The sequence below is a fragment of the Penicillium canariense genome (genome assembly GCF_028826845.1).
Source record: "Penicillium canariense strain IBT 26290 chromosome Unknown utg000004l_segment0_segment0, whole genome shotgun sequence".
NCBI lineage: Eukaryota > Fungi > Ascomycota > Eurotiomycetes > Eurotiales > Aspergillaceae > Penicillium > Penicillium canariense.
In genome coordinates this window covers 577,737-592,626 of record NW_026622731.1, presented here as the reverse complement: position 1 = coordinate 592,626, position 14,890 = coordinate 577,737, and the positions used below count along the sequence as shown (strand labels likewise).

At 53.0% G+C, this 14,890-nt stretch overlaps 4 protein-coding genes across 4 annotated transcripts; 2 read left to right on the top strand and 2 right to left on the bottom strand.

Moving 5' to 3' along the window:
• Nucleotides 1–94: 94 nt before the first annotated feature.
• On the bottom strand, nucleotides 95–1,921 carry N7482_006549 (L-glutamate gamma-semialdehyde dehydrogenase; the record flags this gene model as incomplete). Its single annotated transcript, XM_056688674.1, has 3 exons — nucleotides 95–1,579; nucleotides 1,637–1,744; nucleotides 1,799–1,921. 3 exons carry the CDS (start codon nucleotides 1,919–1,921, stop codon nucleotides 95–97), a joined length of 1,716 nt encoding a protein of 571 aa, XP_056541103.1.
• A 1,527-nt stretch (nucleotides 1,922–3,448) lies between these two features.
• On the top strand, nucleotides 3,449–5,952 carry mvp1 (sorting nexin Mvp1; the record flags this gene model as incomplete). The annotated part of the gene is made up of 5 exons (XM_056688673.1): nucleotides 3,449–3,941; nucleotides 4,050–4,808; nucleotides 4,864–5,006; nucleotides 5,074–5,667; nucleotides 5,743–5,952. 5 exons carry the CDS (start codon nucleotides 3,449–3,451, stop codon nucleotides 5,950–5,952), a joined length of 2,199 nt encoding a protein of 732 aa, XP_056541102.1.
• Nucleotides 5,953–7,555: 1,603 nt separating this feature from the next.
• N7482_006547 (Na+/H+ antiporter Nha1) lies at nucleotides 7,556–10,834 on the top strand (the record flags this gene model as incomplete). Its single annotated transcript, XM_056688672.1, has 1 exon — nucleotides 7,556–10,834. One exon carries the CDS (start codon nucleotides 7,556–7,558, stop codon nucleotides 10,832–10,834), a length of 3,279 nt encoding a protein of 1,092 aa, XP_056541101.1.
• Nucleotides 10,835–11,318: 484 nt separating this feature from the next.
• N7482_006546 (tethering complex subunit PEP5) lies at nucleotides 11,319–14,618 on the bottom strand (the record flags this gene model as incomplete). The annotated part of the gene is made up of 9 exons (XM_056688671.1): nucleotides 11,319–11,699; nucleotides 11,760–12,158; nucleotides 12,209–12,718; nucleotides 12,775–13,110; nucleotides 13,162–13,395; nucleotides 13,447–14,079; nucleotides 14,133–14,423; nucleotides 14,484–14,552; nucleotides 14,604–14,618. 9 exons carry the CDS (start codon nucleotides 14,616–14,618, stop codon nucleotides 11,319–11,321), a joined length of 2,868 nt encoding a protein of 955 aa, XP_056541100.1.
• Between the last annotated feature and the right edge of the window lie 272 nt (nucleotides 14,619–14,890).

Genomic DNA, 14,890 nt, shown 5'->3' with positions numbered 1-14,890 from the left:
GATGCTTTTTCTGTATATAACTCGCAAAATCAACAAATTACATATTGACAGGTTCCACTCGGTTCCACTCGCACGTTTAATATTTGGACCCTCATTAAACCTCATTGGAGGGATACTCGACCTGCTCCAGAGGCACAAACTCCTCTTTAATTGTGCGAGTGCTCACAAAACGTTGAAGATGAGCCATAGTGCCAGTCTTGTCATTTGTGCCCGAATCACGGCTACCCCCGAAGGGCTGCTGTGCCACGGTGGCTCCAGTGCATTTGGTGTTCAAGTAAAGCATACCAGCAGCATGCCTCAGGATGGTCTGTGCCTGACGACTAGCATAGGGATCCTTTGCAAAGATACTTCCGGTAAGACCGTAGCGGGACGTGGTATCTATCAGCTTGAGAGTCTGCTCCCATTCCGCATCGGGGTAGACATAGACACCAAGGATGGGACCAAACAATTCGGTAGACATGATCTCGTGGCGGGGATCGGATGTGCGGTAGATAGTCGGATGCACGTAGAAGCCCTCCTCCTTGGAGGCATTGCCGCCTACAATGAGCTCTAGCTCCGAGTCCGTCTTGGCATCCTCGATGAACTTATTCAGCTTATTGAAAGAACTTTCGTGGATCACAGGGTTGACGAAGTTTCCATAGTCCTCAACCGTTCCAACCTTCAGGGCCGCAGTCTCCTCAGCAAGAATCTTCTGGAACTCAGGCCATACAGACTCTGCCACGTAAACACGTGAGTTGGCAGAACATTTTTGACCTTGATATTCGAAGGCTGCCCGTATAGTGTTCAAAGCAGCACTCCTGACGTCTGCAGAGGGATGCACAACACCCCAGTTCTTGCCGCCTGTTTCACCAACCACGCGAGGATAGGAGTTGTAGATACCCTTGCCAATGCCATCGCCGATCTTCTTTTGGAGGCCCTTGAATGTGGCGGTAGATCCAATGAAAGTAAGAGCGCCGAACTCGGGTCTCTTCAGGATAGTATTGGTCACTTCCTCGGCGTCACCAGGTAAAAATTGTATGACATCCTTGGGCAGACCAGCTTCCAGTAGAATCTTATGAAGCAACCAGCTAGCATGCAGGGCCGAGTCTGAGGGCTTCCAGATGACAACATTGCCCAGCAGCGCCGCTGGTCCAACGAGTGTAGCGCCCAGTGCAGTGAAATTAAAAGGTGCGATTGCATATGTAAACCCTTCCAGAGGGCGGTACTCCATCTTATTCCAGTTTCCGTGCAGTTGGACTCGGGGCTGCTGGGAGTAGAGAGCCCAGGCCTCTTGGACGTAATGGCGGAAGAAATCAGCCGTTTCGGCTGGGGCATCAATCTCTGCTTGCCAAATATTTTTACCCTGTCCCAACATTGTTGCCGCAACGATCTCAGCACGAAATTTTCCAGTGACGAGCTCGCTAGCACGAAGGAAAATAGCGGCACGATCCTCGAAAGGGGTAGCCTCCCAGGCAGGTTTAGCCTTTAGGGCAGCATCTATTGATGCGTTTACTTGATCTGGTGTTGCCGATGCATAGTTTGCAACAATCTCGCGGTGTCTGGAAGGGTTAATCTGGACTCGGGACTGCTTTGTCTCACTCTAAATGCACCATACTTAGTGCGCTCCCTCACAAAGCTATCATTTTTTCAAACATACCTCGGCGCCGTTGATCTTAATAGGAATGGTAACAGGGAACTCGCTCTTCAACTTTTGGATGGCCTTGGTCAATTCGGCCCTCTCAGGTGAGCCTTTGGCGTAATGCAACTGTGATAGGTGTTAGTAAATTATATAAAAACCAATCCATCGCCGCAGGCTCACCATCTTCTCATTCTCGAATTTGGGAGGATGAAGCATGGTCAAACATAGGCGGGCGCCTCCATTTCTGGACGTAAGCCTCGGACCAATTCGGCCAGCCACACGGGTAATTGGTGCAGGTCGCATATCTACCGTATCGAAGAGTGAGACGGAAGAGGGGGGGGAGGAGATAATATTTTACTGGTTTTAGATTATCCTCTCGTCATTCCACAAATCCTTAAATATGGCTCTAGGATCTGTACATGTTGAACTACTTACTTGAATCTTCGGAGGCCTATACCGACCCGACAGATGCTATCACAGTATGCTTCTTCCTGCAGAAGCATGCGGGTCCCACTGCTGCGGGGAGCGTGGAGATCACAAATCGTGATCTCGGGATAGGCCTCCGACTTGTTGATAAGCACGCCCCCACGTCATTAGTTCCACCATGCAGATGCCAGTCTTGTTTAATCTGGTGACTTGGAAGCTGGAGATACTATTGGCAATGATCGCTAGTCTTGGCCCGTGCATGGGTGATACATACATGGCTGATCATTTGCTCCCCTCGTCAAGGTATACAGCAGTGCCATCAAAAAAATCCAAGATTCGATGGTTCAGCTTAGGTTTCAAGGTCTATTTACCCATCTTTCTATTACTTTCAGACCGAGATCTTGGTGTACTTCTGAAGGCATTATTTCCAGACATCCAATCCAAAGGATTCCGGGATTTCAAACTTTCGAGATGCCACTTGTACCTGGGTGGGCCTCTCGAGTTCTTGGTTAACAGCTGGCTAAACCAGTCATTTACCCATAGGTACCAGCCAGCTATATTGGTATATGCCCATCTGATTGATACTACTCCTGTCTGAGGTGCAATTCAGGCCTCGTGTTAATACTTCTAGACATTGGTGTAGTAATTACTCGTCCAACATGGGTTCGTAGCGAACTGTATATATATTTGAAGGTTACAGAGAGGAGATACTTTGCACGGCCATGGCACACCTTGGCAAATTCAATCACAATTACCTGCCAGTAGATTAGTTTAGTTCAAAATATTTTCAAGATAGAGACTCGGTAATAGAAAGGTGTGCAGCAATAGCATTTGGCCTAGACAGCTTAGCGAGAGCGCTGACATTGAAGCTAGGAAGGAAGATCTCGGAAAATAATTCAAAGAATGAGAATCAAGCTGATATGGTAGTTGAAATGATCTAAAAGGGACTATCAATTCACATCCAGGGGTGATTTTTCATCTTTGCTGGGTTGAGTGTTGCTGTCACTGGGGAATTGCTAGCGATTGCGCTAAGCGGCAACGGGAACTCACCGTGGATCGTCGAGGTTCCAGGGTTGAGGGATGGAGTCACCCGTTATCTCCCCTCAAGGCAACACTCCAGCCCACTTTTCCCCCATCACCTCCTCATCTCGCAAGCAATCGAGGCAAGGCCTTTCTTCCCATTGTAACCTCGCTGCCTGCGATTGATGCGACACCCCGAGCCGTAACACCAAGCTTGATCCCACGCGGTGTTGTGTGCGACCCAGCCACCACCTCCGACCGAGCTCCGCTTGATCGTTGACCACATTCGTCATTGCGGCCAGCAATCACCAACACACCTGCCTGCCTTGATCACTCTCATACCCGCACTCCCCGCGCAACCACCCCACAAGTGGCGACCTCCTGATGTCCCTCTTCGGAACATCGCCGGAAGAGCCCTCTGCGGCGACCTCCGCCCAGAGATCCAAGTCGTCGCTCTTCGCTGACGAATCCGCTGGGGGCGCCTCGTCCCTCTTCGCGGATGACACCGGTGACGATAGCTCTTCGTCGCCATGGAACCCGCAGAATAACACGAAGCGCCGGGCTCGGCGCGATCTGGTCCGGACCTTGCTACCCGCTGCTGATGTGCCAGAGAGCTATGTTGAAGCATACGATCTGATTCTGAACAGCGGGGATAGGGTCGGATCTGGTGTCGGCCTGACCTCGATCCGGGAGCTCCTGTTCAGCAGTGGGCTGAGCGCGTCGGACCAGAGCAAGATTCTGAATCTTGTAGTTCCTGGTGGTGACGAGAGCTCCGGCGGGTTGGGTCGCGACGAGTTCAATGTGTTGCTAGCGCTGATTGGTCTTGCGCAGAAAAGAGAAGACCTATCCTTTGATTCTGTTGACGACCATCGTAAAAGTGAGTAATACAAGCGACAATACTTACACCAGAACAAGACTACAGTCATATTGCTGTTTGTTTGCTCTGATCATCCCGGTCGCCATCTCTGACGCAAGCTACATTTAGACCTGCCGCCGCCCAATAGTGGCTTCCTTCAAGAGCTACGAGCTGCAAACCAGTCCTCACCTGGCGCTACGTTTCAACGACCGATTACACCCCCAGCACAGTCATCTCCACTACAGGAGCCGAATTCCGCACGGTCTCGGCGCTCGCGACGGGAGTCCCTAGGCGGCCTAGATTCTGATCCCTGGGGCAGCCCGGAGTTACACCGGAATCATAACCACGAGTCCTTAACTTCCGAACCACGCGTTGCAAACGGTTATGGGAGCATGCGTTCTACGACAAACGCCTGGTCAGCTCCCAAGCTGGTAGAGGAGACAAGTCAGAGCCCGAATGAGGTGCCTCAGCAGGAACCTAGCCACAGCCGGACCGAGGCAGTGCCACCGCCCAGCAGCTCTGGGTCCGGATGGGGAGGCCACATCGGGACCGCACCAGATGAGAGTGGATATGGGGACGGTGCGCCGCGTCCAGCCCTTGGTGGCTTCGGGCCTCCCGGTGACGATCCGGGTGATACTGCGCCTCAACGTCGGTCACTCGGTATCACCCGCGCCACGAACCCACAGGTGGAAGAGACGGTGGCGATCACTCTTCTCCCCGAGAAAGAGGGAATGTTTTTGTTTCAACACCGAAACTATGAGGTCAAGTCGGCACGACGAGGCAGCACTGTCGTCCGCCGGTACAGCGACTTTGTTTGGCTTCTGGACTGCCTCCAAAAGCGATTTCCGTTCCGACAATTGCCCCTTCTTCCGCCGAAGCGGGTTTCAGGTACGTCTTAAGCTGGTGGAAGCGCTCGCAAATTGCTTGCTCACCTATGTTTAAGTGAATGGTACTCACCTATCAGCGGATTCGAACTCTTTTCTGGAGAAGCGGCGCCGTGGACTCATTAGATTTACCAATTCCCTTGTTCGGCACCCGATTCTTGGCCAGGAGCAACTGGTGGTGATGTTCCTGACTGTTCCGACGGTAGGTCTCCATGTGTACTTGGGATCAATCCACCCGTCATGAGACAGATCTCTGACCTATCATCCAGGAACTCTCGGTATGGCGCAAGCAGGCGACGATATCAGTCCAGGACGAATTCGTTGGCCGTGTTCTCCCAGGTGACCTCGAAGACTCATTACCCGCCGATCTCAACGATACTTTTGAGACCGTCCGCAGTGGTGTGAAACGCTCTGCCGAAATCTATATTAACCTTTGCACTCTGCTCGAGCGACTGGCCAAACGCAATGACGGCCTGGCTGCTGATCACTTGCGGTTTTCCCTGGCGTTGCAGTCCCTGACGGAGGTGACCAAGGACACGTACGCCGTTGACACCAATGATATCCCGGGCCTGAATACCGGTATCACAGCCACCGCACGACACCTCTCTGCTAGCCAAAGCTTGCTGGAGGATGAGGCCCGGGCCTGGAACGACGGTGTACTGGAGGACCTCAAGGCCCAGCGGGACTGCCTTGTCAGCGTACGGGAGATGTTTGATCGGCGGGATCGGCTCGCGCGGAACAACATCCCACAGCTGGAGCGGCGCATTGAGGCCAATGAGCGTAAGCTGCAGGAACTGCGGGCACGACCGTCGGGCACCGCCAAGCCCGGAGAGATCGAGAAGGTGGAGGACTCCATTTTCAAGGTACATGTCACACGCCCCATATAGCCAGTTCCGTGATCCCTGCCTCGTGAGAAACTAACCCCGGCCATCGTGTAGGACAAGGAATCGATTGTGGAGCAGCACGCGCGCGGGGTGTTCATCAAGGAGTGCATCCGCGACGAACTAGTTCACTTCCAGCAAAGCCAGTATCACATCAGCCGGCTGCACCAGGACTGGAGCCAGGAGCGCGTCAAATACTCTGAGTTGCAGGCAGACAATTGGCGGCGGCTCAGTGATGAAATCGAGGGGATGCCGACGGGAGAGTAGGCAAAGAGAAGTGACTCCTCCCATGGTACTGCGGCCGGGATTGTACATACATCCACTGAGGGAACTAAGCCCGGGCCAGACCCGCGAGAAGGGTTCTTTTTTCCGCTGTACGCGCGAAGTGCGCGGGGGCCGCGACCCGACCCGGCAGGATGAAGAGCTTGACTCGTTGTTTGCTTTTTCCTGATCCCCACTCTCTTCCCAGAACTCCTTCGGTATGTTGGGCAGTGGCCTAGGCCTTGCATCTCGATCCTTTTGTATTCTCGGGCTTTGTAGCGGTCTGGAATTTGCCTGAAACCGCTACGTGTTTCTCAATGCTTCTTACAGTCGTATGTTCGGATTTACCGCGGTTTGCGCATGTTTATCTCTTTTTTCAATTCCCCCCATTTGTTTGATTGTGTGTATGCATAGGTGATTTTACTGTTAAGTCGATATATACTCCACGAACTATGCTTTTTCGGTGCATGATCTTAGCCTGAAGTAGACAGGTGGTGGATGTATAGTTTAACTACTCCGTCTGGGTGTCTCGTGCTGCTGATGTACAAGCCCGGGTATTGTCCCATGGCTTACCGCACCGCGATTTCCAGAAGGCCCACAAACTGCGACCCATGGTGGGCCGTTAGGGGTTACTAGTCCAATCAGGGTGGAAGCGGAGGCAATCCGGGCTTGGCGACTCGCAGGGCTGGGAAAAGTTTGGGAGATTCCGAAGGCTGGATGGGCGCGGACCTTGGCCGCATCCGTACGGTATCGTAAGCTCGATACGCCGTGTACATGCCGTTGATCGACATGCTGAAAATCTCCGAATATAAACAGTTCTTGAGGCCTGCATCCAGTGGTTGTCTTTTTTGTTTCACTCAGTCCCTCCCCATCAATTGTCCTTTCTACACATACCTCCCGACCCTAATCACCAGCGGATCCTCTCGCTCCCCAGCCGGCCCTGCTCCTCCGCCCGGCCAAGACCCATTCCGCCTTGTTAGTGGGGGCCCCAAAGTCTCGGCTGACGAATCCCGCTGGTTCCAAGCCGACCTTCGTTTCTGGGCAATCTCCCTCAAGCGCGTAATCGCTTGCTCTTCGACCATCGGCCAAGAGTCCCCAAGACTCTGTCGCCCGGTTCTAGCATCCGCCTTCTCTTCTTCTGTTTATTTCCCTTCTCTTTCCTTTCCCTGCATGGCACGTACTCTGGGCTTGCCTCTTTGATCCCCAGGGTCCAGCAGCCAACATCCAACGAGCGAACGCCCCTCCCTCCCCAGCGTCCACCTCCACCCGCCTCGCGCGCCCGAACACGCTCGGACGGTCGGCCAACGCCGCTGTAATCTCTGAACTCCCAGAGCTTCTCGGCGGACAAAACCGCTACTCCTACGCAGGCTGCTCTATTCAGCCCTACAGGGCTCGACGATTGTTCATCTCCACTCCACCACCCTCCCCCAAGGCATGAGGCTACTCAGATCAACGACGTTCGAGGTGGATATCCAACTGGTAATTGATTGCTGCAGATTGGGGCAGGAGAATCTCTATATATAAGCTCGGGGTGAGAAGAAAAACACCCTACATACCTTATCGCAGACGATCAGCATTCTTCCGAGACCGCAGCGGTCCCAATTTCGCCATGGTGTGGGATCACCTTGATATCGACAAGCCGCACTTGGCCTACATGATACTTGGTGGCTTCACGGGCCTGTTCATGCTGTGCTCGCTTTTTGTGAAAGAGAAGCTCTACATTGGCGAAGCCACAGTCGCCACCCTTTGCGGCATCATCTTCGGTCCGCATGCTGCAAATCTATTCAACCCCAACGAGTGGGGGAACGTCGACAAGATTACGCTCGAGTGCTCGCGCATTGTACTAGTCGTACAATGTTTCGCTGTCGGCGTCGAGTTGCCCAAGGCCTACATGGAGCGCCATTGGAAATCGGTCACCCTGTTGTTGGTTCCCGTGATGACCTGGGGCTGGTTGATGACCAGCCTGTTTATTTGGTGGATAGTGCCTCCATTGAACTGGCTCGAGAGTCTAGTGTGTGCCGCCTGCGTCACAGCTACCGATCCTGTCTTGGCATCATCCGTTGTCGGTAAGGGCAAGTTCGCCAAACGTGTTCCCAAACATTTGCGTGACATCTTGTCCGCCGAGTCGGGATGTAACGATGGCATGGCCTTTCCGTTCATTTACCTGTCATTTTACATTCTGCGCTATCGACCCGATGCTAGTACGATATCTCTGAACTGGTTCTGCGTGACAATTCTCTATGAGTGTATCTTTGGTGCCATCTTCGGCTTCGTCGTTGGATATCTGGCCCGTCATGCCATCAAATTGGCCGAACGCAAGAGCCTGATTGACCGAGAGAGTTTCCTTGTCTTCTACTTCGTTCTGGCCGTCTTTTGTGCCGGTGCTGGCAGTCTGCTGGGCATGGACGATCTACTTATTGGGTTTTCATGCGGTGTCGGCTTCAGTAATGACGGTTGGTTTACGGAGAAGACAGAAGAATCGCACGTCTCTAATGTCATCGACTTGCTGCTCAACTTGGCCTACTTCGTCTATTTCGGTTCCATCATTCCCTGGGAGGACTACAACGCCCCCGACCTCGGCCTGACTCCCTGGAGACTCGTGGTAATCGCGATATTGGTCATTTTCTTCCGTCGCATTCCAATTATGCTTATGTTAAAACCCATCATACCAGACGTCAAAACCTGGCGGGAAGCGCTCTTCGCAGGTCACTTTGGTCCGATTGGCGTGGGCGCCATCTTTGCTGCGATTCTTGCAAAAGCGGAACTAGAACATGACAGCACACAGCCACTGCCCCAGAAGGACGTCACTGCAAGTTCGATAGAGGATCCGGCGGACTTTGATGTTGTCCAGCTTATCTGGCCCATTACAACGTTCATGGTTATCTCGTCAATCCTGGTACACGGATCATCCATCGCTGTGTTCACTCTGGGCAAACGCATCAATACGCTGACAATTACCTTATCCTACACGCAAGCCAACGAGGATGGCCCGTCATGGATGAACCGCTTGCCTCGTGTTCAATCGTTGGCCAAAGGATCCATGTCGTTTCGCAAGGCGGATGAGCTTGAAGGTTCTTCTGAAGAGAAACTGCCCGAGTATCCTCCCGGAACTTTACCGCCTATTGGCATGCCCGGTAACTTTTTGCGTCGCGTTCGTGAAGAGGATAGCGAAACCCAGAGCACACAATCGGCTCCCCGGAAGCCTCTCGGTCGCCGCAAGCGTCGCAAGCGCAGCGATGGCGCTGGTGGTCCAATTAGCCAGTCTGCTATCATGCCCCAGCGACGAACAGAGAGCGAACTCGATGAAGAACGGAAAGAAGAGCTCGAAGAACGGGACCGCGTGGAACGCGGCGCTTCGCCGCCTACTGCTGAGCGGGATCGCTTTGGCCGGGAGCCTGAGTTGGAGGTCTTCCAAGAAGGCCATCACATGGTCATCGAGGATGAAGAAGGCAATGTGCTCAAGACCGAGGATACTAGCCACCTGACCCCCGAGGAGCAGGCGCGTCACATTGAGCAACAGCGCAAACGACTGGAGGAAGACCGGTCTGGCGAGCTTGCTCAGTCTCTAAACCAGCCGCATGACAAGACGGAGGGCGAGAAGATTGAGGAGACTATTGGCGAGAAGACCGGACACCCTGTTGGGAAGGCTCGCTCTCGCTGGACCAATTGGACCGCTTTCGGAAAGGATAAGTCCAAGGAGCAGCCGGAGGAAGCCAAACCCAAGCCCAAGCCAAAACCCACAGAGGGTGAGAAGCCAAAGGCCCGCTCTGCTCATGCATACCAGTTTGGCAACACTATTATCGTCGAGGATGAGGATGGTGAGGTGATCAAGAAATACACCATCCCAGCTGGAGACAAACCCGCCAAGCCCAAGCCCCAACCCCAGCCAGAAGAGCGGCTACCTGGAAAGGAGCAAGCGCCGCTCCGCACGGGCTTGAAGCGCATGGGTACCTGGTTCGGTAAGGAAGAGGAGGGTGAGTCTTCGCAGGCCGGTGGCCAAAAGAAGAAACCTGTACCTCGCACCGAGACCGACGACTGGGCTACGGATGACGGTCTACGGTTCACCCTTGCTCAGAACCAGGAGGTTGACTCCAAAGGCATTGGCCACAAGGGCCGCCGTATGACCAAGCATGAGTTCTTCCAGCAGATCAAGGGTCTGGATCCGAAGACTCGCCGCGACTTGGTGCAGCAGACCGACGCACCTGCTCCTGTCAAGGTGGCCGCCCACGAAGACGTCAAGCAGGATGAGAAACAAGAGCGTCGCCTCTCTGCCGCCGCCGCTTCTGCTGCCACCGGCGCAATCCCTGGGAAAGTAGACGAAGGTCTCGAGTCCGCGTCCGTCACCGATAGCGACCTCAGCGACGAGGGGAACCAGTCGAACGATGACCGCGGCGAGTCTGGCCCCAATGTCGCAGATTCCCTGGCCAAATTCACTCGTGGCAGCTCTGCCCAAGAGCGCCGCAGCAATCTGAGCCCTACGGCTCGTCCTCGGGACCGCCACCGCCGTGACTCGGACGATGACGGTACTGAGCGTATCCCGCCCTCACATCTGCGCCAAGTAGCCGGCCTGGCAGCGCCACCACGCCAGGCTGATGATGATACTGGTGAGACGCCGGCTGAAAGACGTCGCCGCCTCGCCGCGTTGGGCGAAATCCACAACGATTCATCCGACTCTGAAGGCGATGTTGCTGTCGTGGATTCCGATAGTGAGGGCAATGACGAGCGTAATCAGTCGCTGGGCAAGATACAGTTTGCCGATGAGCCCAGGCCGTCCGAGCGGTCCAGCCCAGGTGGCGAGCAGTCCTCGTCTGGCTCCGGATCGGGCAAGTTTACTCCCGGCCACCGACCACGTGTGTCTTGGGGAGGCGAGAAGGGGCGTGATATTTAAGGCTTCTCCGCCTATGATGCTCAATCCTTATCCGTGTAATTCCACCTCATGTACCTGGAATTATTTGAATCCGCGCTGCCTTTTTTCTCAACCCTTCCGTGTACCTTCTTTTCTTTGCTTTCCTTCCCGGCCTGTGAATAGTACTTTGCCCCGGGCACATAACGATCGGTCGATGAAGCGATTTGTGAATTGTTGGATATGACGGTTTGTCATTGTTTTGCTTTTGCTTCATTATTGAAGCTATGGATATTGCTAGAGTAGAGCGAGATCATTCATACAATGCACGTAAACTTTGTGCATAATCATCTATCCCGCTTGACTTGGTAAAGAGTAATACCCGTGTACAGTGCGGTCTACCTTGTAATTGATTTGAAGACAACAGTGTATGTAATTGAGATAAAAACCGGAGGTATAAAGCAAAACGAAAGAAGGAGGCCCTCTACAACAAATCCCTTGCCATAATATATTAAAAATTTGCAATCCCTCACCCTTCCATAGTACTGGAAGCCCTCATAACCCCCCTCCCGAAGAAGTCACTCACAACACCGAACCGATCTCTCGACCTCGACAACTCAGCCTTGAATAACTCATGCTGATCCGCCGAATCAACCTGCCGCTGGCGAATAGCTCGGAGAGTGGCATTCGTCGGCGCGCAGACGGGGCACTGGGCGTCTTCATCGACGCGGTTAAGACAGCGCTCATGGAAGGAGTGACGGCAGAGGAAGTGGATAGTGGGTAGGTCGAGGGTGCCTCCACAGGATTGGCAGCGGCGGGACTGGAAAACGACGGGTTGAGTGGCGAGGTTCGCGAGTTCTTGTTGCTTCGTAGCAGTTTCGGACTTGTAGCTTGTGATTAACCGTTGGTTCTGCAGTACGTTATTGTTAGTTGAGGTTGGAGAAAGCGAGACGGGTGCGGGAGAGTGTACCGTTTTAATTTCCTTGTCTTCGCTTGCGATGTTGTCGCCCAAGTACTTCTTGAGTCTGCCCATCGTTACCACGGCGTTGTTGCTGACAGCCTGAATCACCTGCAACGGGGAGAGAAGACCATCTTCATGAATACGCTGCAGAACCTTGTCCAATTCATCACCTGCTTCCTCGAGAATAAGCGGGCTCGAAGCAAAATAGGTCAATGCATCGACATAGAGCTGTGGCTCATCAGGCCCGTACCGCCGTAGTGCTTGGATGGCGCCTTGTGTGTCCTTGGCAGAAGTGAACGAGCGGAATATGTCGAGACGCAGGCCTTCTTGCTCACGAACAAGTGTGGAACCTTCTCGAAAATTGGATAGGTCGGAGAGGAGAAGGACATTGGAGGTAGAGATTGGAATCTAGTGATGTTAATTGAGATGCAAAGGCTGATTGAGTTACATATACTCACATCTTTGCCTTCAATCAGCTTCTTAGCCTTGTTTTCCCATTCTTGCTTCTGACCTGCATCTTTCTTGGTCTTTGCTGTGTCCAGATACATTTCGAACAGCGTTGTGAAGAGGTCCACCTTGGCCTCTTTTTTGAGCTCAGGCTGTTGCACAAGTGTCTCCAGAAAACTGACAAACTCTTGCGGGTGGTCTACAAATGCAGAGAACGCTGTTCGTGGTTTCGGGACCTCGTATTGTGGTGCTAGGTCTGCGGGTGGTTCCTCTGCGACCGTGACATTCTGCGACTCTGGAGCCTGGGTTTGTGAGCCAGAACCCCCAGTCACATACCGCAATGGAAGAAGAGCGGCAAGGCTTTGAACAGCACTTGTTGGCTGCGCTTGAGGCTCTGGCGGTATCTCTACCGTAGTGCGTGGCTGGTACTGGCCTGTGTAGTAAACCTTGAAGAGCTCGGTTACCTGTTCGGGGCAATGGACCAGAAGGACCCGGGCATATTTCATTAGGTTATGATAAGCCTGGGTAGATTAGTATATAAGCGCGCAGTTGACCATGTCACCAGTATGTTACGTACCACTTCGGGATCTAATCGCCAGATATACTCCACCGCCTCCGCATACTTCTTTGAGTCCTCAATCAAGATATCGACAACCATGTCATTCTCGCCATGCTTTGTGGCCAGGTAGGCTGCTTGTTCATAGTATCCTCCCTGGCGACACATAGCAATAGCAGTTTCAAGATCAAATTTAAGCTCGCCAGGAGCTTTAATAAACGAGTCCAGCTTGCTGGTATCTTTCAACTTTGCATAGCAGTTCAATAGCAGGGTGGTGTGATCCACTGTTGCACGGCCGTGGTCATGGAGCTCCTCGAGATACTCGATCAAATTATGGATTCGTTCGGTATCCAGGTACTTTATTCTAGGTTAGAAAAGGATTCTCAATAACTGATTGGGAAAACAAACCTTGCGAATAACTTGTGATGGCTCAGTATTGTCGATTGCCCGGAGATACTGCTGCATAGCAGTATCGTAGTCGCCGCGCTGGTAAAGGAAATCACCATATTTGCGGTAGATAGCATTCTGCTGCAGGGGATCAATTCCAATCTTTTGCGCAAGATTGATGGCCAAAATGTAGAGGTTGCGCTCGTAAAGAATCTCCAGCCTCTGCTGAAGGCTCTTCTCCCGATATCGAAACACCTGCAACAAGGTCAATAACTCATGATGGTTGCATATAAGATGGGAACGGACCTTTCCATCCGTTGTGAGTAGGAATAGATCTCCCCATTCCATGAAAATATGCTTCATTGGTGACACCAACGACTGGCTATGCGCAATGAACTTCAAATCGGTATCGAGCAGAGTGAACGTCGTCGTACCAAGGATTTCATCCGCAGGATTAACTCCATATTTGCGCAACGGATCGCCCTTCCCTGTGACTACTTTCGGTGGACAAACCAGTGCCACGTAGTCCCGGAAAGCCCTGATAGACGTTTTTGGGCTCTCAAATGCATAACTCGGACCCCGGCCCCTTGGACCATAAGTATAAACGGCGTCCTCTCGGGCAATCAGAATATCTCCCGTCTCCTTGTCAAGCGTCATACATCCCAGACCGCAACCGGTATCTTCCAAAACGCGCGCAGGCTGGCCTTGTCCCCGCCCCGCAATGACTAGCGTCAAAATACGGCTCGTCGTCGAGATATACAGAACATTCACCGCACCGCTCTGTATCTCGAGACCTGTAATTGGCTCCTCCGACTCGAAAACAATGCGCTGCCGCGCTCCACGGTCGTGAATCAAATCGCCACGGATAATCGTCACGGATCCATTAGCAAACCCAACCACGACCTGCGAGAGATCATCAACGGCTGCGAATGCAGTAATCTGCTCCATCGGTTAGGTATCCAGCCTACTTGTTTTCTTGAAGTGTAGCGCACCGGAAACTGCCTCCTCGCGTTCTGCACCAACACGGTGGACAAGCATTTCGGCCCGCCATCTTTCTTCTCCGTATCTAGCGCCCAGACCTTGAGCACCGGCTCGTTCGAAAGGTCCTCCGCAACCGTAACAAGTAATGAAGTTCCGGGGATCTGTTTCATATGCGTGATCCCAACATCATGCGCCTGGAATGAGCGCTGGATACGGAAGGACGAGGAGACGATATGGACGAGGCCCTCGCTGGTGCCGAGAAAGAGGTTTGCGGATCCGGTACAAAGGCTACATAGGTCGCTCTAAAGAATTTTTCAGCGGTGAGAGGGGTCAAGGTGGGCGCAGTGGATTGAGGGCCTTACGCCGAATAGCGCGGAGCTGTCCTCCGGCAGCTTGACCGGGCCGACGTCGATGAAGTTGAACGCTTTCCACTGTCACATCGTCAGCTATTCTTCAAGAAGCAGGATACCAAGGGTTCCTACTGATGTCAGTGCCATTTGCGCTGCTGGCCATGGGTGGTGGGCATTGACGTTGGAGACGGAGCTGGCGATGGAGGCGGCCTGGAGCAGCTCCCCCCACAGGACGCTCGGACCACCCACCGTTCCGCGGAGCGAAGTCTACAGATATTAAAAGGTCAAGATAGAACGCAATGCATGAAAAAGCACTCTTGCCTCTAAAAGTAGTGTATTGTGTATGAGAATATAAATGCAGCACATCATAGCCACTGAGGCCAATCCGGCCCAAATCTCGCTGTCCATATCGCGGCAAA